Source organism: Hippopotamus amphibius, chromosome 1, assembly GCF_030028045.1.
Source record: "Hippopotamus amphibius kiboko isolate mHipAmp2 chromosome 1, mHipAmp2.hap2, whole genome shotgun sequence".
NCBI classification, from domain to species: domain Eukaryota; kingdom Metazoa; phylum Chordata; class Mammalia; order Artiodactyla; family Hippopotamidae; genus Hippopotamus; species Hippopotamus amphibius.
The window spans coordinates 169,239,916-169,264,893 of record NC_080186.1 but is presented as its reverse complement, the minus strand read 5'-3'; the positions used below and the strand labels follow the sequence as shown (position 1 = coordinate 169,264,893).

General features: G+C 36.9%; 1 protein-coding gene across 2 annotated transcripts in view; it reads left to right on the top strand.

Moving 5' to 3' along the window:
• Positions 1-24,978, top strand: part of CDC42SE2 (CDC42 small effector 2) — a 98,369-nt gene that overhangs the window by 60,011 nt on the left and 13,380 nt on the right. For both annotated transcript variants that reach the window (XM_057735900.1, XM_057735911.1), the window contains exon 4: positions 24,831-24,932. In XM_057735900.1, the coding sequence (XP_057591883.1) occupies positions 24,831-24,932 (102 nt within the window). The remainder of the gene's footprint in view (positions 1-24,830; positions 24,933-24,978) is intronic.

The window sequence follows — 24,978 nt, the reverse complement described above, 5'->3', positions numbered from 1 at the left end:
CTGAACAATATCAGTTCTTATGTGATCTTGTTCATCTCAGTGCATCTGCTTTGCTCTTTTCGGTATTATTTTGAAGCCAAATTCCAAGCATTATTTCATTTTATCCATAAATATGGCAACATTTATGTCTAAGAGATAATGACTCTTATGTAACATAACCACAAGACCTTTATCATACCAAAAAAAAAATACTTTAAAAGTTTGTTTTACATATAAATGTACTATATAATAAATAGTTGTGAAACGATTATATTACGAAGCAAATATTACTCAGGTTAAGAAATGGAGCATTGCCAACACCCCAGAAGCCCCCTAGCTTTCTTCATTTACATCCCTGCTCCAACACCTGGAGGAGCCCCTGCCCTGCTTTTTATGGTAATCACTTCCTTACTGTGTTTTATGATTTTACCATTTGTATATGCCCTGAACAGTATAGTTTAGTTTACCTGTTTTAACTTTAAATGAGTGGAGTTCCACTGGGTAGAACTGTTTGTGATTTCTTCTTTAATTCAATATTAAATTTATAAGATTAATCTGTATCAAGACAGGTAGCTGAACTTCATTTTCACTTTTCTTGAACGTTTTGTTATATGGCTACACCATGTACATCCATGTAGTCCTTTTGAAATTCTGAATTGCTAACAGTATGGGACTATTACGAACGATGCTCTTTTGTGCCTTTGTACATGTGTTGCCCAGTGAACACAAGATTGAGTTTCTCTAGGGTATATCCCTAAGAGTGAAATTACTAGTTGTGAAGTCTAAGGACATTAGCTTTTACCATTCAAGACAAAATTGTTTTAAATTTGGTGTTACCAGTTTGCTTTCCTGCCAGCAGTTTGAGTGTACCAACCATGTTTCATAAGCTCATCAAATGCATGGATGTGTTCAGACTTTCAGTGTTTATAAGGGAAAGAAATGTTTAATCTTGCATTTTAATTTAATGAGAGTGAAAAGTAACCTGACTTTTTTTTAAATTCAGGATTGTGAGCTTCGGGATTATACACAAATCAGAGATTTCTTGAAATAAAATTCTCCAATTCAGCTCCTCCACACTTTTGTTCATTGGCATATTCCATTTGTATTACACCATAAGATGAGTTCTTTGAGAGTACAGAAAAAGACACTTTTAGATAAACTGAAGCAGATGAAATTGACATTATACTATTAGCAGTTTTCACTCTTGTATTTAGTTTCAAGTATGATTAAGCATTAATCTAATTCAGTGCCTTCTATTTACTCTGTTTTTAGTAACTATTATAGAAATAAATGCATTCAGAAGCCACTAGGTATCTATGTCATCCTATACACTAAGTATTAGTAGAACTTTAAGAAGACATGAAAAGTAAAAATAAAAATAGAAGGTCTAGTATTTTCCTCACACATTCCAGCAAATCATTTTGAATACCTCCCAGGTGAACATATCCCACATTGGAGACCACTGAACACAGAACAAGTCGGAGCATGTAGCTCTGGAGTTGAGAAACAGGATTATCTTATCTTTATTGTGATAAAAATAATTACCACTGGGAAAAAAGGGAAAGGAACTCAGGGAAAATTTTTTTTGATGAGCAGGAAGAGAAAAAAACATTGTGGTCACACAGTTTTTTTTAAATATATGTATATGGAGATAAGTTCTAACTCAATTTTTTATATGTTCATTAGAAAATACTATCTATAACTTCATAAAGAAAATGTTCCTCATCTGCGAGGTCATGTTAAGTAACCAGTGTGATCTCCTACTAACTGGCAGCTTATATGACTATTGAAACATTTCTTAAAAGATCTGTTGTTTGCAGATCATCTCACCGCATCTGGGAGATTGTCATATTTATTTAGAAAACACTTTCTTTAATTACACTTTCAGTCATTTGTGTCGATGTTAAAGTCTGCATCTTTTCATAAGGCATTGAATTCTTAAAATGGCTAAAATGAAGGTGCTTCTGAACCAACAGTAGCATTTTGAACTTTTGCATTGTTTTGTTTTACTGATTCTTGGGTTTTATAAACCTAGAAACAGCAAGGATAAAGAGGATTAAGTTTTTATTTGTCCAGAGTTAGTTGGTTGGGTCGTAATTCTCACATGGCTTTGGTATATACAAATAAGAAAGAAAGTTAAGGACCTCAATTTTATTATTTTAGAAATCAGAAGGAAAAAGAAAGAAAGGAAAGGAATCAGTACCAGGCAGGTAAAGTCTAGGTAATAAACTATTCATGGCTGTGGAAGAATAAACTTTATGCAAACTTTATGTGATCTGTGATTAAAGAGGAATTAGAATTTATAGAATTTCTGGAACCTGATACTATAGTAATATTATAATACTTATCTGGGACTGATATTTATGATGTCAATACTATATAGGACATTTTTAGAAGCACTTAAGAATATTCATCTGTGATATTAAACACGTGATAAAAATCTTTGTTTTTTCATCTGTCTCTTCCTTAAACATGTCTATTATGGGTAGAAAATATTATAGATCAATTTTGTTAGCTCTCATATGCAAGACCGATTCTAAGATCTCAGCTATATCTCCTTTAAGTACTAAGTAAAGGTTGGTCTCTTATCACCTTTGTACATAGTAAAAATTCTTCTGATTTTTAAAATATTTCTAGTGCTCATGTTCCAGTTGCTTTTGTATTTGACCTTTCCTTTAGTTCCTTGAAGAGCTGTTTCTTATGCTTATATTCTTCTGTTTTAGCAGGTGAGACATCATTTGTTTCGTTTTGTTTTTGTCATTTGTTACCGTTTTCATTTGTGAACTGAAAATAATTTTCGTACAATCGTAAAATTATAGTCTTAAAGGCATCTAAGCAAACATCTACTTAAGTGCATCACTCACTGACAGATTTGGAATCTGTTTTAAGAAGTGAACTAGTAAACTAAGTTAAGGCTAGTGAATTAATGGCAAAGCCTTGACATTTTAAGACTAGTTTTCTCTCTAGTATGTTTTGATAAATTTTGCCCAAATGGAAATGTATACACACTTTGGATATGAAATTGAATTATAAGGCTGTGCAAATACACATTACTAGTTTTGATAAGTTATGGTGAAACCAGCAGTGTTTCAACATTTTAAAAGGTTCTTGGGAATTCCCTGGCTGTCCAGTGGTTGGGACTTGGCGCTTTCACTGCCAGGGCCTGAGTTTGATCCCTGGTCGGGGAACTAAGAAGCCGCAAGCTGCACAGCATGGCCAATTTGTTTTAAAAAAGGTTCTTGCCAGTAAATGTTAATTATTATCTGTCATTTTTACAGATCTTTTTAGTTTGAATGCTTTCATACATTTTTAACTTGATATAAATGCCTGTCATTCTACACCCCTCCCCCCCCCCCCCCCCCCCCCCATTTTGTGTGGTTTTGTTTTGTTGTTGGAGTGTCACCTGGGTAGCAGTTGGGTGATGTCCTCACTGGAATCTTAAAATGCACAAATCCTTCTGTATGTCTCTGTTATGTACATATGCGTGGATTCAAAGATCATTAAGATATTGGAAATAGTTTTAGCAGTCAGTCATGCTTAATAGGATAATTAAACACAGAGTCTCCCATACATTAAACAGAGAAGTTACTAGATGTCATTTCTCATGACTTTAAGAACAGATAAAGTTAAGAAACATAAGACAAGTGTGCTTTCAGTAGTGCTTAGCTGTGGGAAATTGATCTCATTTTTATGAGCCCCAAAGTTATGGGTAGTTATGAAAAACCAAACAAGTTTTTCTCTTTTTTTCTACCCTCTTCGTAGGAGATCTGGCTTTCTTTGAGCTTAAGAGTTGTTCAAATAAGGGTTTTTTTTTGTTTTTTGTTTTTGTTTTGTTTTTTTCCCCTAAGACCAATTAAAACAACATTTATTGGATGTGCACCAAGGCATCAGTATTTTTTAAAACCACTGAGCCTGGCTGCCACTTTTTTTTTTCCTTTGTTGAAACTTTTTTTTTCTTTAAGAATTTTTATTGAGATACAATTGACATACAATAAACTACATGTATTTAAAGTGTACAGTTTGATTTTTTTTTCTTAATAGTACTGTATATATGGCAATTCCAATCTCCCAATTAATACCCCCCTGCTTTCCCCACTTGGTGTCCATATGTTTGTTCTCTACATTTGTGTCTCTATTTCTGCCTTGCAATCCGGTTGATATGTACCATTTTTCTATAAGCGTTTGCATTCCAGTCCCAATGCTTATTTACTGTTCGACCTTGAGCACATTACTTAAACCTCTGCAGATAGGAATAATGGCACCTATCTAATAGACTTCAATATATTAAAGTAGATAATAAAGTATATTAAATAAGGTAGTTTATGTTAAGTGCTTAGCATAGTTTCTGGCATGCAGCCAGTGCTCTTATTATGAATGTTGAATTGATAAATTGCAGTTTCCTCTCATCCTAAATAATGGTTGATTTTATTTTGTTTTGTTGTGTTTTAAATCTCCATAGGTTATTTTCAAGCACATTCTATTTGAAGTGAATGGGACCTTCAAAGCTTGAAAAACTGGTCTCTTACTAGAAGTATTTTGGTTTGGTTTGGTTTTCAGTTACCAGGAAGAGAGATCCAGGTGTGTAACATAGAGAGGATGCTGGACTGAACACCCACACGTACAGTCTCCTCCTGAAACCCTGCTTTGCATGACATTAAAGGAGTTAAAAAACAAAAGGGATAAAACCCACAAAGGAAAAGAATGCAGGGAAAACATAAGCATGGATGAAAGATAGTAAAACACAGATGATAGAGTAGGAATTTGCAGAACATAGCCACACCTGGTTGCTTGCAGAAGGGGATACTGACTAGAAGCAGACCAGAGTCTTTTAACCGCCTTGCTCTTGGAAGGCCTGCAGCTAGGCTTGAACTGCTCAGGCTGGCCTGCAGCAAAAGCAGATTGTTCACTAGAGAACTGACTGGCTCTATAGAGAAGACCTGGAGATTTCTGTAGTTGTGGGCCCCCCAAGAAAAAAATCAGTTCACCATCTTCTCCGCTGTCTTTGAACCCATTATTCAGGGTGCCTGACCTATGGGTACTAAGCCTCATTTGGACAGTCTCTGGCCATCAGGCATGAGGAAAGCTAAGAGAAATTAACTGAGTGAAAGAACTTGGAGGAAATAGATGATACAGGGAATAGAAAAGAGCTAAAATACAACAATATAAACTGACTATTCCTCAGATGATTAAGATATTGGACCCATTCAACAAGAACAATGTGCCTACAAAGGAAGGGAGAGAGAGAAAGAACAAACAGAAGAAGAAGTAGTGTTTGGAAATGATATAGTTGAAATAAATCCAGTAGAAGGGCTGGAAAATAAAGAAATCTGTAAACCAGTAAAACAAAGTAAATAGTAAAAACAAAGTAAAACAAAGAAATAGAGAGATGGAAAGTAGAAGGGAAAAAGTGAAGAAAATTAGATATCGGTCCTGAAGGTTCAACATCCACCTAATTAGAGTTTCACAAAGCAGAAAACAGAGGCATTGGAGGAGAATAAGTTATCAAAGTATTGGCCGAAAAAGTTCAGTTTTTTTGTAACACCTCATGGAAGAACCCAAACAAACTTTTTGGAGAACCCAGTAATAATAAAACAGGAACACTTCCCTGAACTAAAAAACAGCTGAAATTTTTTGGTTGAAGACCAATTGAGTGAAAAATACCCATTCCATTTAGTGACGTTTCAGACTATATGGATTAGTCATTTAGCTTTTTAACCAGTTGTACTGCAAGAAATTTGTGGGTGGTGTTGGAACAATTGATGTTAGTTTCATAGGCAGTTAAGCAAACAAAAAGAAGCAGTTCAACACAAACAGTACAAGAAATTAATAGGATGTTGCTTGGCTTGATTGTGAAGAATATTTACAAAAAGTTAATATAAGCATTTGGTTTTTTTCTATTTTTATATATTAAATGTTTGAAGGGAGTTACATGACTTTTTTTTTGTTTTGAAACACAAAGGTATTTGTTTTAGAATAACTGTATGTGGTGGTGTAAAGGAGAGTGGACAAGGAAGACTCCCAGACCTGCTTTAGTTAGCTGTGGGACCTTGGCAAGTGATATGCCCTCCCTAGGTAAGTTAGTGTCCTGTGGCTGCCAGTAACAGAATATCACAAGCTTAGTGCCTTAAACAACACAAATTTATTATCTTTAGTTCCAGAGGTGAGAAGTGCACCTTAGGTCTCTTTGCAGTAATATCCATGTAGACCATTGTGTTAACACCACATTTTCTTTGTTTATTACACAGTCATTTCCTGAAATTAGCTCTACTATACAAACACATGCATGCATATACAGGGTACAGAAACAATCTCAAGTGCACGTGCAGTAGAAATCTCTAAGTAAAGGCTTTAACATTCAAAAACGTTGAAAAATATATCATCAGTACTTAGAAGAACTAGTTCAGGTTAGTTTTTAAGCCTGTTTTGTATTTCAGTTTTCATACTTGGCATTGTGTGACTTAAACCAGATACTAACTTTTAATAGAAAGAGAAAAGGAAATCCCTGTGTTTGCTTCAGGTTTCTCACTGAGAGATGAGAACAGCTAGTTTCTTCAGTTTTGCATTTAGCAATTTTGCCCTTGAAAAGGTTACTATAAACTTGCTTAGCATTTCCTTATAAAAAACAAATGTTGGGGCTTCCTGTGAACTTCTTATCTGTTACAACTTTGAACTTTATACTAAGTGGGAAAAGGCTACTTGTCTACTAAACTCTAAAGGGCAAAATAAAGACAGCATTGCACTTAGGACTGAATTTTAAGTGTGTTTCCAGCTATCCATCTATTTATAAATATGTCCAGTATGAAATGCCTTGCCTTTCTGTACTTTGACTTAGATCTAAGTTCCTGCTTGTAACTCTAGTTGGGTGTTCGAATTTCTTTGTGGTGATCTAGGCTGTGGCTTTCACCTTTTATAGAATTGACTCCTTATAATAAGCCTTTTCACCTGCATTCCAGTGAGTTCACCACACTCTAGAAACCAGAGAAATAGAATTATCATTTATTGTTCCCAGAAAGTATCTTCATACAGTAGAAGTTAGCATACTAAAAAGGTTTACTATTTTCTGAAGCTTTGACCTAAATATGAGAATTTGGAATCCAAAGTAGGCTACTCAGGTATTGAAGGGCAGATTTTTTTTTTCTTCGATCTTTGTAGTCTACTCTGTTTCTCTTCCATTTGTCTTACTAATCAAGTATTAATATTAATCCTGACATAATAATCAGTTTTTTGTTTACGATCTTAGAAACCAGCCTTTCACAGGTAGTAATAATAGCTCATATTACTACCCACGGGAAAGCTGGGTCTGGTTTCTTAAACATCTGTATCCTGGACCTAGGGCACTGTTAACATTCTCAGCTCTGTCTCTTTCTTGATTCTTTGCACACTAGCATCTTACTTTCTGCTTAGTGGTGGGTGTTTTCTCCATGGTTGCCCTTAGCTCCAGGTTCATCATCTTGGTTTAACAACCATGAGGAAGAAAGGACATCTCCCTGCTTTAGTTCTTCCCAGGGAAGGATTCTGGCCCCGTTTGTGTCACGTGCATACCCCATGGTCAGGGTTGTGGACTACTCTGGTTGGCACCCTATCAAAATCATATGTTTGGGGTCAGGAAGAGGTGATTTCCCCAAAAGAAAGGAAGTGGGTTGCTGCTTCCAGAACAAAGTATGCAGAAAGAACTGCCATATGTCCACAATAAAGATTTATGCCTATTTATGTAGAAGGATAGAAATAAAATGTCACTTAGCCTGAATATCTATTTAACTACTCTGATAAAAATGTTATAAAGCTGCTTCTAATACTTTAAGAACAATTTAAAAAGATTACTTGTTGTAGGTCTAGAATATCCTAAGCTACTGTTTAGGTGTTTAAAAAAACCCAAAAAGTGAATCCAAATCAGTAAAATAAATTAAATACTAGGGATATGTGAATTACACAAACAGCTTCACCTTTTGGGAAATGATAGTTTTGAATGTCGAAAACTTGAATCTCTTTAGCAAATGCAGAAGTAAACATTGATAGTGAAAAAGCGAAAGTGAAAAAGTAAAAAAAGGCTAAACACTTAATGCTAGTTATATACACCTTCAGCAGGATTCCAGTGAAGCAGGGGTCTGTAAGCAGTTAGCTTCAGTTATCTTTTGACTTTTGTGCCATATTAAATAAGCTTGGTATAAAGGTAATGAGCCAAAGGTAGAGGCCTCCTATATTATGCAGTTTATTCATATGGTTTTCATACCCCCCCTTATAAGTGCTATATATCATTTTGAGCACGGTATCGTAACTCATTAAATATTAAAGGTAATAAAATCCTCTGAATCATTTATTTTTGTATAAAGTCTTGGTAACAGTATCTTTTTCCCCATGATTACTTTATTATGTTTAATGGTTTTCTTAAAGTTTTCTTGCTCTATTTTAATGTTTTGCTTACTATTTGTAGAGTATAAGATAATGTAATTTATGTAATATTACCTCCAAAGTTGGTCAGACTCAACAGTAAAGGAGTTCATGGACACAGATAGGAGACAGTGAATTTAGTAGCTCAAATCGTCACTGCTACCTGTAAACAGGTATATGACCTCTCTGTAATCATCCTGGTATGCTTAGGATTTACCCAGTCATTATTGGAATAAAACCATGGCTCACACTTGTGGTTTGTTATATTGACTAGAAATCTTGATAGTCCCCAGAGGTAGGGAATTGAAATGGTGAATAGATCATAAGAGGGAATGATGGGGCTGAAGTTTATTTAACTGCCTCCAGTCTATAAGTAGGAATAGGTTTTTCCCCCAACCCCAGTTTTATTGAGCTATAATTAACATACAGCATCACATTAGTTTAAGGCATACAACATGATTTGATATATGAATATATTGTGAAATGCTTACCACAGTAAGTTTAGTTAACACTCATCACCTCATATAGTTAAAATTTTTTTTTCTTCTCATGACAACTTTTAAGATTTACTCTTAGCAGTAATCAAACATATAGGACAGTATTGCTAACTGTAGTCACTATGCTGTACATTATATCCACAGAAATTACTTATCTTATAATTGGAAGTAGGTACCTTTTGATCCCCTTTACCCATTTCTGCCACCTCCACCCATACCACCTACCCCTCACCCCCTGCCTCGGTTACCACCAGTCTGCTCTCTGTTTCTGTGAGTTAGGTTTTTTCAGATAAAAGTGAGATACAGTATTTGTTTTTTCCTAATTTATTTCACTTAGCATAATGCCCTCCAGGTTCATCAATGTTGTCACGGATGGCAGTATTTCCACTTTTTTTAATGGCTGAATAAAATTCTGTTGTGTATATATAGATACACATCTATCTGTCAGTGTAGATATAGACACATGTATGTGTCTATATATACACACACATATCACATTTTCATTATCTGTTCAGCCATTGATGGACACTTAGGTGGTTTCCATGTCTTGGCTAATATGCTGCAAGAACATGAGGATGCATGTTTCTTTGAGATAGTGATTTCATTTCCTTTGACTATATACCCAGAAGAGGAATTGCTGTGTCATATGGTAGTTCTATTTTTAATTTGTTGAGGAACCTCTGTACTGTTTTTCATAACAACTGCACCAATTTATATTCCCACCAGCAGTGCACAAGGGTTTCCTTTTCTCCACTTTCTCACCAACATTGCTATCTCTTATCTTTGTGATGATAGCCTTTCTAACAGGTCTGTAGTGATTTTGGTTTTGTTTTGCATTTCTCTTCTATTTAGTGATATCGAGCACCTTTTCATGTAGTTGTTGTTCATCCGTATGTTGTCTTTGGGAAAATATCTACTCAGTTCTGCCCATTTTTTAATTGGGTTGGGTTTTTGTTTTTAACTACTGAGCTGTATAAGTTCTTTATATATTTTGGATATTAACCCCTTATCAAGTATATTAATTGCAAATATCTTCTCCCATTCTGTAACTGTAGGTTGCCTTTTCATTGTGTTGATAGTTTGCTGTGCAAAAAATTTTAATTTCATGTAGTCCAACTTATTGATTTTTGCTTTGCCTTTGCTTTTGGTATCAAATCCAAAAAATTGTTGCCAAGAGTGATGTCAAGGAGCTTATCTGTATGTTTTCATCTAGAGTTTTATGGCTTCAGGTCTTGCATTCAAATCTTTAATCCATTTTGAATTGATTTTGGGGTATGGTGTAAGATATTGGTCCGGTTGCATTCTTTTGCATGTGGCTTTTCAGTTTTCCCAGCACCATTTTTGGAAGAGATTATCTTTTCCATTGTTCCATTCCACCATTCAATTTCATTTTTCAATTTCAATTTGCTTCCTAGTTCTAGCAGTTTTTTGGTGAAGTCTTTAGGGTTTTCTATATATAATATCATGTCATCCGCAAATAGACAGTTGTACTTTTTCCTTTACAATTTGGATGCCTTTTTTTTCTCTCTTTTTTTTCCTTGCCTGATTGCTCTGGCTAGGATTTTCAATACTATGTTGAAAAACAGTGGTGAGGGTGGGCATCTTTGTCTTGTTTCTGATCTTAGAGGAAAAGCTTTCAGCTTATCACCATTGAGTTGATGTTAGCTGTGGACTTGTCATATACAGGCATACCTTGGAGATATTGTGGGTTCAGTTCCAGACCACCACACTAAAGCAAATATGCAGTAGAGAGTCAAGTGAATTTTTTGGTTTTCCAATACATATTATACTGTAGTCTGTTAAATATGCAATAGCATTATGTCTAAGGAAAAATATATTTCTTTATTTAAAAGTGCTTTATTGATAAAAAATGCTAATCATCATCTGAGCCTTCAGCAAGTCATTTTTGCAGTAGTCATATCAAAGATCACTGATCATAGATCACCATAATATGATAACAGTGAAATAAATTGAAATATTTGAGAATTACCAAAATATGACACAGAAACACAAAGTGAGCAAATGTTGGAAAAATGGTGCTAATGGATTTGCTTAATGCACAGTTGCCAGCAACCTTTACTTTGTAAAAAACGCAAAATCTGTGGGATATAATAAAGCAAAGCACGATGAAGTGAGATATATCTGTGCAGTCTTTTTATGTTGAGGTATGTCCTCCCTGTACCCACTTGGTTGAGAGTTTTTTATCAAATGGATGTTGAATTTTGCCAAATGCCTTTTCTGTGTCTTTACGATCATGTGACTTTAATCCTTCATTTTGTTAATATGGTATACCACATTTTGTGATTGCGATTGTTGAACCATCCTTCTATCTCTGTAATAAATCCCACTTGATCATGGTGTATGATCCTTTTATTGTGCTGGTGAATTCAGCTTCTTAAGATTTTCTTGAGAATTTTTGTATGAGTGTTCATCAGGATTATTGGCCCGTAATTTCTTTCCTTTAGTGACCCTGTATGGTTCTGGTATCAGGGTTATGATGGCCTTGTAAAATGAGTTTGGAAGTGTACTCTTTGATTTTTTTGGAATAATTTGAGAAGGAGTGGTATTAATTCTTTTGAAATGTATGGTAGAATTCACTGGTGAAGCCATATGGTCCTATAGTTTTTTGGGAGGTTTTTGATTACTGATTCAATCTCCTTACTCACTCTTAGTCTGTTTAGATTTTTTGTTTCTTCATGGTTTAGTCTTGGTAGGTTTGTATGTTTCTGGGAAGTTTTCTGTTTCTTCTAGGTTGTCCTTTTTTCTGGCATATAATTGTTCATAGTAGACTTTATGATTCTTTGTATTTCTGTGGTATCAGTTGTAATGTCTCATCTTTTCTAATTTAGTTTGAATTCTCTTTTTTTGTAAGTCTAAAAGTTTTTCTGTTTTATCTTTTAAAAAGTGGCTTTTTGATTTGTTAATCTTGTTAATCTAATTTAGTTTGAATTCTCTTTTTTTTGGTAAGTCTAAAAGTTTTTCTGTTCTGTCTTTTAAAAAGTAGCTCTTTGTTTCGTTAGTCTTTTCTGTTGTCTTTTTAGTTTCTTTTTCATTAATTTCCACTCTGATCTTTGTTATTTTCTTCCTTCTACTAACTTTAGGCTTAGTTCATTCTTTTTCCAACTCCTTAAGGTATAAAGTTACATTATTTATTTGAGCTCTTTGTACCTGTTAAGGTAGTTGTTTATTGCTGTGAACCTCCCTCTTAGTACTGCTTTCGCTGCATCCCATAAGATTGGTATGTAATATATCCATTTTTATTTGTCTCAAAATGTTTTTTGATTTCCCTTTTAATTTCTTCTGTGACCTGTTGGTTATTTAGTAGCCAATGTTGTTTAAGTGAATTTTCCACTTTTTTTTCTTGTAATTGATTTTTCATTTCATACCATTTTGATCAGAAAAGATGCTTGATATGACCTCAGTCTTTAAATTTATTAAATCTTGAACTGTGGCGTAACATAAGATCTGTCCTGGAGACTGTTCCATGTGTGCTTGAGGATAGTGTGTATTCTGTTACTGTGGTATGAAGTGTTCTGTAAATGTCTGTGAAGTCCATCTGATCTAAAGTGTCATTTAAGCACAGTGTTTCCCTGTTAATTTTCTACCTGGATGATCTGTGTATTTTTGAATGTGGGTTATTGAAGTCCCCTGCTACTATTGTATTGCTTTCTGTTTCTCCCTTCAGGCCTATTAATGCTTGCTTTATATATTTTAGGTGCTTCCATACTGGGTGCATAAATATTTATAAGTATTATATCCTCTTGTTTGGTTGACCCCTTTATAATGACCTTCTTTGTTTCTTATTACAGTTTTGTCTGTGTTGTTTGATATAAGCGTAGCTATCCCTGCTTTGTTTTGGTTTTTCTTTGCACAGAACATCTTTTTCCATCTCTTCACTTTCAGTCTGTATCCTTAAAGTTGAAGTGTTTGTAGGTAGTATAGAATTGTCTTGTTGTTTCTGTTTTATTCAGCTGCTGTCTTTTGATTGGAAAGATTAGTTTATTTACATTGAAAGTAATTATTAATAGGCATGACTTTATTTTGTTAGTTGTTTGCTGGATGTTTTATAACTCCTTTGCTTCTTTCTTCTGTTTCTCTTCCTTTTTGATTTGATTTTTTTTTTACAGTGGTATGCTTAGATAGTTTTCTATTTCTCTTTTCTGTATCCGTTATAGATTTTGGGTTTTGTTTCTGGTTAACCTGAGGCTTATATAAAACATCTTAAATTTATAACAGTCTATTTTAAGATGGTGACAACTTTAGTTTGAATGCATCCTAAAGTTTAATATTTTTATTCTCCCCCCACATTTTATGTTTTTGCTGTCATAGTTTACATCTTTTTACCTTGCATAACTATTTAAAAATTATTATAGTTCTGGTTCTTTTTACTAATTTTGTATTTTAATGTTTATACTAGACTTATAAGTATAAATCTATTGGTTTACCCATCATCATTATATATTTACCTTTATCAGTGAGAATTATACATTTGTATGCTTTTCTGTTAGTGATTATCATCCTTTTGTTTTAGCTTGAACAACTCCCTTTAACTTTTTTTTTTGGGGGGGGGGGCTGCTCTAAGTGATGATGGATATCTACAGCTTTTGCTTGTCTGGAAAACTCTTTATCTCTTTTCCACTCCTGAAGTACAGCTTTGCTGGTAGAATATTCTTGGTTAACAGTTTTTTTCTTTTAGCACCTAGAATATATCTTCCCACTCCTTTCTGCAACATTTCTGGTTTAAAATCTGGTGATAGCTTTAAGGGTGGCGGGGGTGGGGGATTACCTTATATGTAACAAGTTGTTTTTTTTGCTGTTTTTTTGCTCATTTTATTTGTCTTTAAGTTTTGACAGTTTAATTACAGTGTATCTCAGTGTGGATCTCTTTGTATTCATTTTATTTGGAACTCTTTAGGCTTCCTGTATCTGGATATCTGTCTCACCAGTGTTAGGAATTTTTCAGCCAGTATTTCTTCAGATAAGCTTTTTGCCTTTGTCTCTCTGTCTTCTCCTGCTGAGACCAAATAATGTGAGTATTGGTCTGCTTGATGTTGTCTCTTAAGTTCTTTAAGCTATCATCACTCTTTTTTTTTTTTGCTCCTTTAGGTAAATTCTATTGCCCTCTCTGAGTTCACTGATCCCTTCTTCCACATAGGCTGGTCTTTTGTTGAACCCCTCTGTTAATTTTTTTCAGTTTAGTAATTGTGTTCTTCCACTTTGTGATTTCTGTTTGGTACTTATATTTTCTGTCTCTGTTGAAATTCTCACTTTTTTCAGGTATTGCCCTCCTGACCTCAGTGAGCATTTTTATGACCCTAATTTTGAACTCTATCAAGTGAATCACTAAACTCCATTTTATTAAAGTCTGTTTTTGGAGTTTCATTTTGTTCTTTTCTTTGGAATATGTTCCTCTGTTTCTTCATTTTCCGTGTTGGTTTCTCTGCATTATATAAAACAGCCACCTCTCCCATGTGTGATGTACTGCTCACGTGTAGGAGTTGAACCTTATCATTCAGCCTGGCCCAAGTTTTTTGTTGTCTTTCAAACCTTGTGATTGTCCAAAGCCATATTCTTTGTCATTGAGGATGTGCCAAAACCTATCATTGTCCAAAGGGGAAGATCTCAGTCAGCACCTAAATGCAGGCTGACTAGAAGTCAGACCCTCAGGTAGTGTCTTTTAAACTGTGCAAGTAGAAAGGCTGGGAAAGGAAAGGCTTTCATGAAAAGCTAAGTATTTCTGTCTGTTCCCTCTGCACTGATCTGTTGGGGGATAGCTAGTTAAGAACTGGTTGATTTCATGCTATGGGACCTGTGACCTGAAGCCATGCTGGTCACCAAAGCCAGGCAATCAAAAAGTGTGCCCCCTTGGAGGCAGCTGCAAAAGCTGTACACTAGGTGACCTGGAACAGGCAAGAGGAAAAATGTGAAGATGGTACCTACTGGCCTCTTTTCTGGGCAGTATCTTAGTCTGTCTCTCTGCGTGTGCTAAATTAGAAGCTTGACCCTTAGGTAGCAACTTTCAAAATATGCAAATAGACCTCTTCCAGGAAAAGACTGGGGAAGATGGGAGGTCCCCCTGCTGACTACTGCCTGTGCATCCAGCCCTGGGGTGATAGCTGGTTAAGGAGTGTTTCTTTGTTTGCTACAATAAATGGGTTCTTCTTTTTGATGAAAATTATTGGTTGAAAATCATTCTTTGGGGGCTTGGTTGTAGAGTTGTTTATTCTTAATGAGAAAAACCATTCAACCTAATGGCCTTCCAGATAATTTAAAAACACACACAAAAATTGAAAATATTATTCAGGGAGTTCAAGAGGTTAACAGATGTGAGCATTTGGTCAAGAGATTCCAAGTGAGAGTTTGCCAGAGTTTCTTGGATTTGAAGGGAATATTAGAACATCACATACTGCTTTTCAAGGTATTATCAGATGAGTTCCTATATTTAAAGTGCTTAGAAATATGCCTGGCATGTAGTAAGATTGTTAAGAATTACCCCTTCTTTTAAAATAGTCAGCTGTAAATCTTCAGCACCAGTGTTTCTAAACCATTGAGCCATCAGTATCACTTGGTGTCTTGTTAGCCATAAACATTCCTGGACCTGCCCCAAACCTGGTGGATCTGAAATTCTGCAAGGAGAGATCAGCAGCCTGTGTTCTAATAAACCCCTGCAGTGATTCTGATGTAAGTAAAGCTTGCTCTCGAGGTGTCAGCCAATACAAAAGCTAGAATAGTGATGACAGTCGAACTGCTCTGTGGGAGATAGCATTACTGTGAAGCAGAAAAATAAAACAGATAAGTAATTTTTTTGTGCAGAAATACAAAGTCCACTAGAATTGTCATCATATATTTTTCCTTTTTTTTTTTATTACATCTTCCATATGTAATAGGTCCTTGAGAAATATTTGGTCATAATATTGGGTAAGACAAACAGTTCTTAGAGAACTGAACTGACATTGTTTCTTTAAAATCCTTTTATTCATTCAGCAGCCATTTATTGTCTAACGTGTCAGGCACAGCTGTGGTCATAGAAGAACTCTTAGCATGGTAGGAAAATCAAACTGTGGGCAGATAAATTATAATACAGTATTTTTAAGTGTTGTAATTGAAATAATGAAGCCTTGTGCTCTAAATGCTTAGACCAAGGAATACCCAGCGGTCTCAGCTCAGAATGTTATGTTTGAGCTGAGTCTTAAGAGATGAACAGGCAGTGCCATGTGGCAAGGGGTTTAGGTGAGGGCATTTCATGTAGTTTGTTGACATTGCAGCCATAACTGTTGCTTTCAGTTTTTGTGTAAGACCCACTAGGAAAATCCTTTTCCTTTTCTATAAAAAAAAAATTAAATGTATTTTTATGTTATTATAGCTTTTGTTAGTCATTTTTTCCCCCGTCATATGAACTGGATGGATAATGGGATGCAGTTTGAAAGCAGCTCATGTACTTAAGGGATCACTACAATGTCAGTGGCATTGTAGAAAAAGTTACTATTTTTTTTTTTTTTTAAGAAATGCCCAGTGCCTAGTTATACTGTCAGTATTTCAAAAAATTAACTTAGCTTATTTCAGAGGCTTCTAAAGTTCTGCTTTTGTTGCCCTAAACACTTAAGTAACTTTTTTTCATGGCATTCCCAGGCCAAGAGAAATAGTTTACAGATTTTATTTATTAACTAGTTTGGTCTAAACAACTTAGTATCTATGTTCTAAATACTGAGTCACCATTTGAAAAAATAATACACATATATAGAAAGAAAATAAATTTTTCTTTCCCAGATAACCATGATTGCTTTTGGGATATGTGTGCCTATTAGGCTTTACACAACTCCTCAAACTGTGGAATCAGACTGAACACCACCAGCCTCTTCTCCAGTTCTGTACTGACATTTGTACATTTCTTGGGTTTTTTTTACACAGCAGACACTGAAAAACTGTGCTTTGCAAAGATATGTTGTTGAAAAGAGTGTGTGCTCTAAGACTGAAATATTGAATTATCTTGAGTTAGTTCACACAGTATAGTACATATATTTGTTACTGACCAGGGTTCTTGGGTTTCTTAATCAATGGAAATTGATCAGAGGCCAGACAAGAAGTTCAGGCAAGGCTTATTGGGGCCCCTGCTGCAGCAGAGGGGAGTGAGAACAAACATGTTCCGTTGCTGGCTCACTCCCTGAGGCCGGGCGAGCTTGTTCTTCACAAGGGTGAAGGTAAGTCAGGCCAAGGGGTGGCTTAGGTGGTTTGCCCACCCCTTCAGTGGCGTTGTGTGCAGGGAGCATGTGCAGTACCCTGCTTTTGCTCCCAACGCCCCCCTGCTTTTGCTCAGAGCTCTTCAAAAGTGGCAGTTGGGTTTTGAGGTCTCTCTATCTTTTGTCCAGACTTTGCCCCAACTGCCAGTGCATGCAGTTAGTTTTAGTCCCATATAGTTTCTTTGTATTTTATTGCTCCAGGAGAGGTGTGTCCAGGTGCAAGCATTGCAGCAAAGGGTGGGTCCCAGGTCCCAGCCTGCCTCATGTTGAGTATCATTGTGTTTTCCTCAAATTGCAAATACCACGTGGGGTCCCTGGATGTTTGCCAGATGCTTGACACAATCTGGGAGTCATGGGTTTATTTGGTATATTCACAAGTAGGGGATTTGCTTATATTTTTTCAACTTGATGTCTCCAGGTTACAAAATTAAGTCAGTAGTATATCTTTCTCTTTCAACCTTTCAAATACTTATTCCACATTGGCATGAGTGATTGCTACCTTGTAGCCCAAAAGCACTAGCTTTTTCTCCCTGCTCTGGATGGCAGGCCATTTTGTTCTTTATTTACATTTCATGTCCATCTCTAGAAGGACCTGAGGCTGTTCCGCCTGTGCTTTTACCGTAGGCCTCCTGTTACCCCCGGACCTGGCCTTAAATTGCTCCTCAGTGGCATGTGTTTGCACACAAAGCTGCCCAGAGAATAGTTTTAGAAGAAGTTTCAACTTTTAAGTGATTAAATAATCACTGTTTTCCTTGAAGCTATATTTAATCAATATTGTAGAAATGTGAGGGAGTTGGAACATTTATATTGCTACAAAAAAATGTTTGAAAGGTTAAGCCTTAAAAAACGTGACTGAAATGTTTATATATTCATAAATGTATTCAGAAAACATGCTGATGAATTGCTTTGTACTGTGTATGGCGTTGGCCCTTGTGGGCTACATTTTATATGCCTTCTCCATATAGGAGTACATGTGCCATCCAGTGGACAGTTTCGGTTTGGTGTGAGTTGTAAATTTTACTTTGGTGGAGGTGAACACAAGGTTCTCTGGGAACAGAGAAGGAGCGTCTAACCTCAGAGCAGAGGGTATAAAGAAGTGAGGCCTGAGTCAGTCTAGGAGCAGTAGGAAGGATCCTTTCAGGTTGAGTGCAGAGAAGTGAGAGAGAGCATAGCATATTAAGGGAATTTCAACTAGTAGATCAAAGCTAAGAATGCAGGAAAGTATTAAAACGTGAGGCTAGCGAGAGAAAGAGGATTTCATAGGCTCCAGGATTTCGAATTTAGCCAGCAAGTTTTGAAAAGCCATTGAGGTATTTTAAAGTGGTGAATGACAGTTTTGTACTTTAGAAAGGTGTATCTAAATCCAGGGCAAAGAATATTGGGAGGGGGAGAAAGGTTGTAAAGCTTGAAGCACATTAGTTAGGAGGCTACTACAGTGGTTTAGGTGGAAGCAGGTAGGTACTGGAAGTAAGGCAGTGGCAGTGACATAGGGATGGAGAATGTAAAAGAGTAGAATCCATAGGATGTGATGCTGATGTGATGTGATAGTATGAGGAAGAAGGAGGGGTGAGGGACAGCCCTTAAATCTGGCTTGAAATACTGGTAGAAGTGTTGTTTACCAAAATGGGGCATGAAGCAGAAGAATAGGTTTCAGAAATAAGATTATATGTTCAGTTGTGGACATAGGAAATTTGAGTATCCTCTCAACACTCACATGGACGTGTCCAGTAAGCAGTTGAATGTGTAGTCTAATGCCCAGAAAAGAGAAAGTAGACTTATTAGTCATCAGCATAGAGTTAATAAGGTGAAGACATGGGAGAGGAAAGAAAGGGGACCTAGGGTATCTTGGAGAAGGCCACCATACACAGGATACACAGAAGCAGAGGGATGGAGGTGGTAGCCAGAGAGATTACTGGGAAACCAGAGCAGAGAGATCTTTTGAAAGAATAATCTCAGAATAATCATTCCTCTAAGTGTTACATTACAGGTTTTAAAAATATTTGCCTAGTAATTTTTATTTTCAAAGAAGGAGCATGTGATGGGGGTACATGAATGATGCGTATACACAGCAATGTGGAACGAAGGGATACTGTGGCTCGCCTGATGCTGGTGTGGTAGCTCTGCAGTGTATTTTTGAAAAACTTCAAATGTATCTTCTATAGTTTGGGAAGGAAGACAGGAAGTGGATAGGGAATTTTAGAATTGCAAGGAAGGCATCAGAAAGAATGAGGACAAGATTACGTTCTGATGGAAATCGGGCATGAAAGTAAATGTTTATTATTCCTGTTTGTGCCATATCATTTTTACTAGTACACAGTGCATAGTTTTTATGTAAAGTTGTAAGACTAGGATGAAACTAAATGAATCAGCATCTTTTTTAAAACTTATTTTTAGAAACTTATTAGGGAAAGGCGGGGACCCCACCCCCTGTCACTCACCTGCCCATGTGTATAGTACCCAGCTTCAGTAGTTATTGATGGGGGGACCATCTTGTTTCACCTATTAACACCCACCTCTACTGGATTATTAAAAGCAGATTCTGGACATCACATTTCACTGAACAAGTTTTCAGTATGTATCTCTACGACTTAAGCAGCTTTAATGGGGCATAATTGACAGACATTAAATGGGAAGAGACAGTTTCCCCAATCCCCTTCACTGTAATACAACTACTCATTTTTGTGTACCTTGGCCTTATGCAGAGTAACAGTTAATATTTTAAGGATGGCAAGAATTATTCAGATGGTTGACAGTTTTAATAAAGTTCCCTATGAAGATGAATAAAATATGTTTCCAGGAAAACCTGTGACTCTGCTACTGACAACAGTTAATACCTATCAGAATGGCGTGCACCATTTCCTGTTTTTCTTTGCAGAGGCCTGACTCTGGAATTCCCCTTGTTTGCCCATGATTTAAATCTTGTCTCTACCCTGTGCTCTCAAATAGAGCACACCAGAAAAGTGGGCTATTCTTCAAATGTCTACCTTGGGCCTGAAAAATACATTTTTGTATCTTAAAATATTTAATTATACTTAGAATTTGGTGTTTTGATTAAGAAAGTTACAATAGAAGTCTAAAGAACATCTCAGCCTGTGTCTGGATCCCATCCCTCCTACCTTCTCTGAAAGGCTTATAATATTGATAATCTTTTATTTTTCTTTACCTTCAGTCTCTTGTTTTTTCTGATTTGTCTCATCAGATATTAAGCATAATCAAGTCTTTCTCATCTTTAAGGGAAAAAATTCATTGTGTCCTCCTTTCCTCTTCTCCCTTGAGCTACAGTTGTCTGTCTTCTCCCTGTTCAGAGGCCAGCCTTTGTCTAGTTGTGTGTTGGAGTTCTCCATTTCCCCGCGTCCTAGACGCCCCTCAGGCCCTCCTGATGTCTGGAGCTCCTGTCACTGTGCTGGCGCAGCATCACCAGGGTGCTCACTTCATGTTGCTGAATCCAGGGAACATGTTTCTCTTCGCCTCACCTTCCACCAGCTTGCAGTGTGTTGCCTGATGCCTCCTTAACACTTTGAAGAAGTCACATCTGACTTTCCTCCTAACTTTCAGGCTGTTCCTTTTTGGCCTCCTTTAATCATTAAAGTTTGATGGCTTATTTTCCTCACCCAACCTTATATAGAGTTCTTCTGTGCACTTTTCTCTCTAGGAAGTCTCACTAACTCAGATAGCTTTATTCTGGTGACTCTCAATTTCCTGCCTCTAGTTTAGCCCTTTTCAGAATCCTGTATCTGTGTATTCAGCTTGCCTTCTTGATAACCTGACTTGAGTGTCTCATAGATATCTCAAATTCAGTGTGTCTTAAGTGGAATCTTTCATCTTCTTCCTAAAGACTGACCCTCTTCCAGTATTACCTAATCCAGTGAATCATGTACACTCTATATTCAGATCTGAAATCTGTGCATCTTTCTTAACTTTTACTTCTCAATTCTCAAATCCAGTTAACAACCAAATGCTTTTGATTTTACACACTGAACACAGCTTGAATCTGTACACTTTCCATTTGTGCTGCTGTTAGTTGAATTCAAGTAATCTCCTTTAACCAACATTACCATAATAACTTTTCTTTTGGCCCCTCCAGCCTACTTGCCATCTGTAGCGATCACGCAGTAGCCTCTTAACCCCATTTTGATCATGTTATTCTCCTGCTTTAAAAGCTGTGCTCCTTCTAGCCTTAAAGAAGGAAGGACAGAAAACTTACTTTTTTACCCTAAAATCAAGGTTAGCATTCATGGCATGAAGAACCCTTGCAGTACTGAAGGAAAAGTCTTGATTCCCAACTCAGTAAAGTTCAAATTGAAAAGCAGTCATTATTTTCAGATTATAAATTAGTTGCCTAACATAATTGCTATGATGGAAGGAAGTTGACACCTTCCTGTCCTTTGCTTTTCACTGTGAGAGTAGTCTCTTTTGAACCGGTTTAGTTGTCTCCTTTTGAACATCCTCCCTCATTATTCAGAATGCTTGTTTTATTATTGGTTATAAGTGTATATTAATATCCCTCTTTCAGAAGATATTGATCTACAAGCACATCCATTCATTAATCTTTCAAGAACATTTCTGGCTGGTGGCCAGAGTGCACCATGGTAACTCTTCTCTCCCAGCATCTTCCTGCAGTAATTGAGCTGTTAGAATAAATTACATAATGTGGATTCATGGGCCAGGTGTAGCCGTCTGCTAAGCCCCAAACACACCTTTCCAGAGGAAATGGTGCGGATTCAGAACTGTTAGGAATCCTGTTTGTTCACAGGGCAAGGGATGATCTGGAAGTGGATCCACTGACCTGGAAGTAGCTCTTGCTCTCTGAAATAGGCCAGCCCATCGCTTGCTTCAGAGGGCCCTCTGGCTGAGCCAGGTGGCACCATCTGTACCTCAGGAGCTGTTGCCCCTGCAAGCTGGTCTCACAAAGCCTTGAGGAAAGTCTGCAGTCCAGCAAATGCCATGAGCTCATGGAACATAACTGCCATCTTTTGTCTTCATCTGTAGACATACACCCTTTTCTGCTCACATCTGGGGTGTGCCAAGAACCTGGAAGCCTCCTTCTCTACCTGTCAGTCAAGGGGTGTACTGGGGAAGAAACCCCAACAATCTGTCGTACTCAGGTGTCAAGAAAATTCATGTCCTCTGCTGGTAAAGATGCATTTGGATGTGTTTGGAGAAACATGGTTTTCTAACAAGACAAATTTAATGGGAATGTAACAATCTATCACCAAGAAGAAAACAGGCACAACACTACTGTTAGCATCTTCTTTTCCCTACCTTAATCCTAGAAAAGAGAAGGTAGCATTGTTCCTCAAGGCTCATTTAGGAACTTGTGCTGTATCATCTCAGATGAGAATAGTATGAAGGGAAGTATGTTGAATGGGGTGGGTAGAAATAGAAAAACTCTTAAGAGTCTGGGGGAAAGGATGGGAAACAAGGTGGAAGAGACTATCCTGCATGGGTGGCATTTGGCCTCCCACATCAAAGGATGTCTGTGGTTAGGGACAGGGAGTCTGTATGAGGCTCCTTAAGTAGCACTGTATAAGAAAAAGATTGCAGGAAATTGTGCTAAGAAACAGAAAATTGAAGAACACAGACTCAACAAAGGATCTAGACCCTTCCTTGGCTTACTGACACCATTTTAACCTGAAATTTTTATACAACCCTGTGGGACAGGGCCCCAAAAGATGGATTGAATTTCTTAACCCTTCCAAAAGGGGCTTGAAGTAACTCAATTTGGAGAAGCAAAGGAATAAGTATTTTACTCCCTGGTGTTATAGACTGTAATTCATTCAGTCAAGCATTTTTAAGAGGAGAAAAGGAAAACGTAATACAAATTCTCAAAGAGATGAAAAATATTGCATAGCAAAGAGCTTGTAAAAAACTAATCATAATTGGAAAAAAAATAATTTATCTACCACTCAAAAAAATTACTGATCTAGACCTGGGGTCAACAAACCAGAACTTGTGGGCCATTATATAGCCTGCCACCCTTTTTTGTGCATAAATGTTTACTGGAACACAGCTATACTCATTTGTTCTAGTATTGTCTGTAGCTGCTTACATACTGTGATGACAGAGTGGAGTCAAAGCTTTGACAGAGACTATGTGGCCTGCAGGCTTAAAATATTTACTCTCTGGCCTGTATGAAAACATTTGTGGATTCCTAAAGAAGATCCAGTGGCATTATTTTCTAGTACAGTGAAACTATAAAGAGGAAACAAATAATGGAAGAAACTAGGAAGGTTACACATGCACACACATAGACATACACACAGTCTCCCTCCCTCTTTCCTCACCCCCACCCCAGTTAGACACACAAAGACACATTCAGATATCCACATAACAGAAGCTCTGGAAATAGCAAAAAAGAACACAAGGAGCAATATCAAAGAAATAATAGAGGAAAACTTTCCTAAGCTGTAGTAAAACCCATATTCGGATAGAAAGGGATCCCCATATGCCTTACAGAACACTGAAAGGGAAAACCAACAAGCTTGGGGATGGTCCAGAGTCACTCACTGTTCAGCTCTGAGGATGAATGTAAATACTTCAAGGGAAAACAACAGGCTTCTTTCGGGATTCTCATCTGTGGCAATAAAAGCTAGAGGACAGTAAAACAATATATACTAGCTTCTAAAATTAATGTATGAACTCTCCGCTTTTGTGGCTGTGTAGAAAATCCTGTTCTAATCCTGAGGAGCTCTCACCTGGGTCTGTGTAAGTTTTTAGGATTTATCAGGACCATAGCAACATTTCAGTAGATGGAGACATAAAATACTATGTTCAAAGGCAACCTAACCTAATCCAACAAGTTTGTAACTTGCCTTAGTTTTGATGCAAACGGCAATTTCAGGAGAAGTATTCTGTTGAAAGGGAAGAAACTGGGGATCTGTAGAGATGGTATTAGGACACTAAGCCAGCTGTGCCCGTGGCCCCTCTCAGTTGATCACAGTATCTAAGGAGTCATGGAAAACTTGGGTCTGATTTAAGATAACCTTCTCTGGAAAAATCTCTGATGATCAGTTTAACACAGCAACAGGGTAAGGAACTGTCTCTAGTGAAATGGAGGGCACATTGGTGGAGCAGTGACAGCCTGTAGCTGAAGTTCCTGGGAAGCTGCTGGAAAGTGGGCATCAGAAATGAGGAGGCGGCAGTAAGCCACAGCCCAGGCAGCTGTTTGGATAGGGTTTCGTTTGCAGCTGCAGTAGACCAGAATCATTGAGTGGACTAGAACCAAACCTCTGCTGTACAGATAGCTGACAGATGCATTCCCGCGTAAAAGGCTAGTTGGATATAATCTAAGTAAAAACCATCAAATTAGCATCAGTTTGTTAAGGATGAGAGCTAGAATGTTTTGTTTAAACTCAGAATGCTGTATTTAAGTCACACAGTCTTCTTTGCTAAGAATGATGGTTACAGATGATAATTTTACATGTCTCATTTTTTAAAAGAATAAAACTTAAATGCTATTATACAAATACGTGGATTGTCAAATTTAGACCAAATAATCTATCTTAAGTTCTAAATAATAACTTTTAATTTTACTTTAGCAATCTTTTTTTTGTGCATTTGTTTCTTTGGGGAATTTTCATCATAAGGGGTGATTTTGGTGATACCAAGATTCAGGTATTTTTGTGTCCTGGGCAAAATATTATACGAAGTCATTTGTGCATATAAATCTACCAGAATAAGTTTCTGTTAACAAGATCATTTTCTCAACACCTTATTCCTTATATTTTAGAAAAGGCGCCGGCGGATTGACCGAAGTATGATTGGAGAGCCCACAAACTTTGTGCATACGGCTCATGTGGGGTCAGGAGACCTCTTCAGTGGGATGAATTCTGTAAGTACATGGGTGGACCATGCAGATGGGGCCTTCAGGTGTAGTC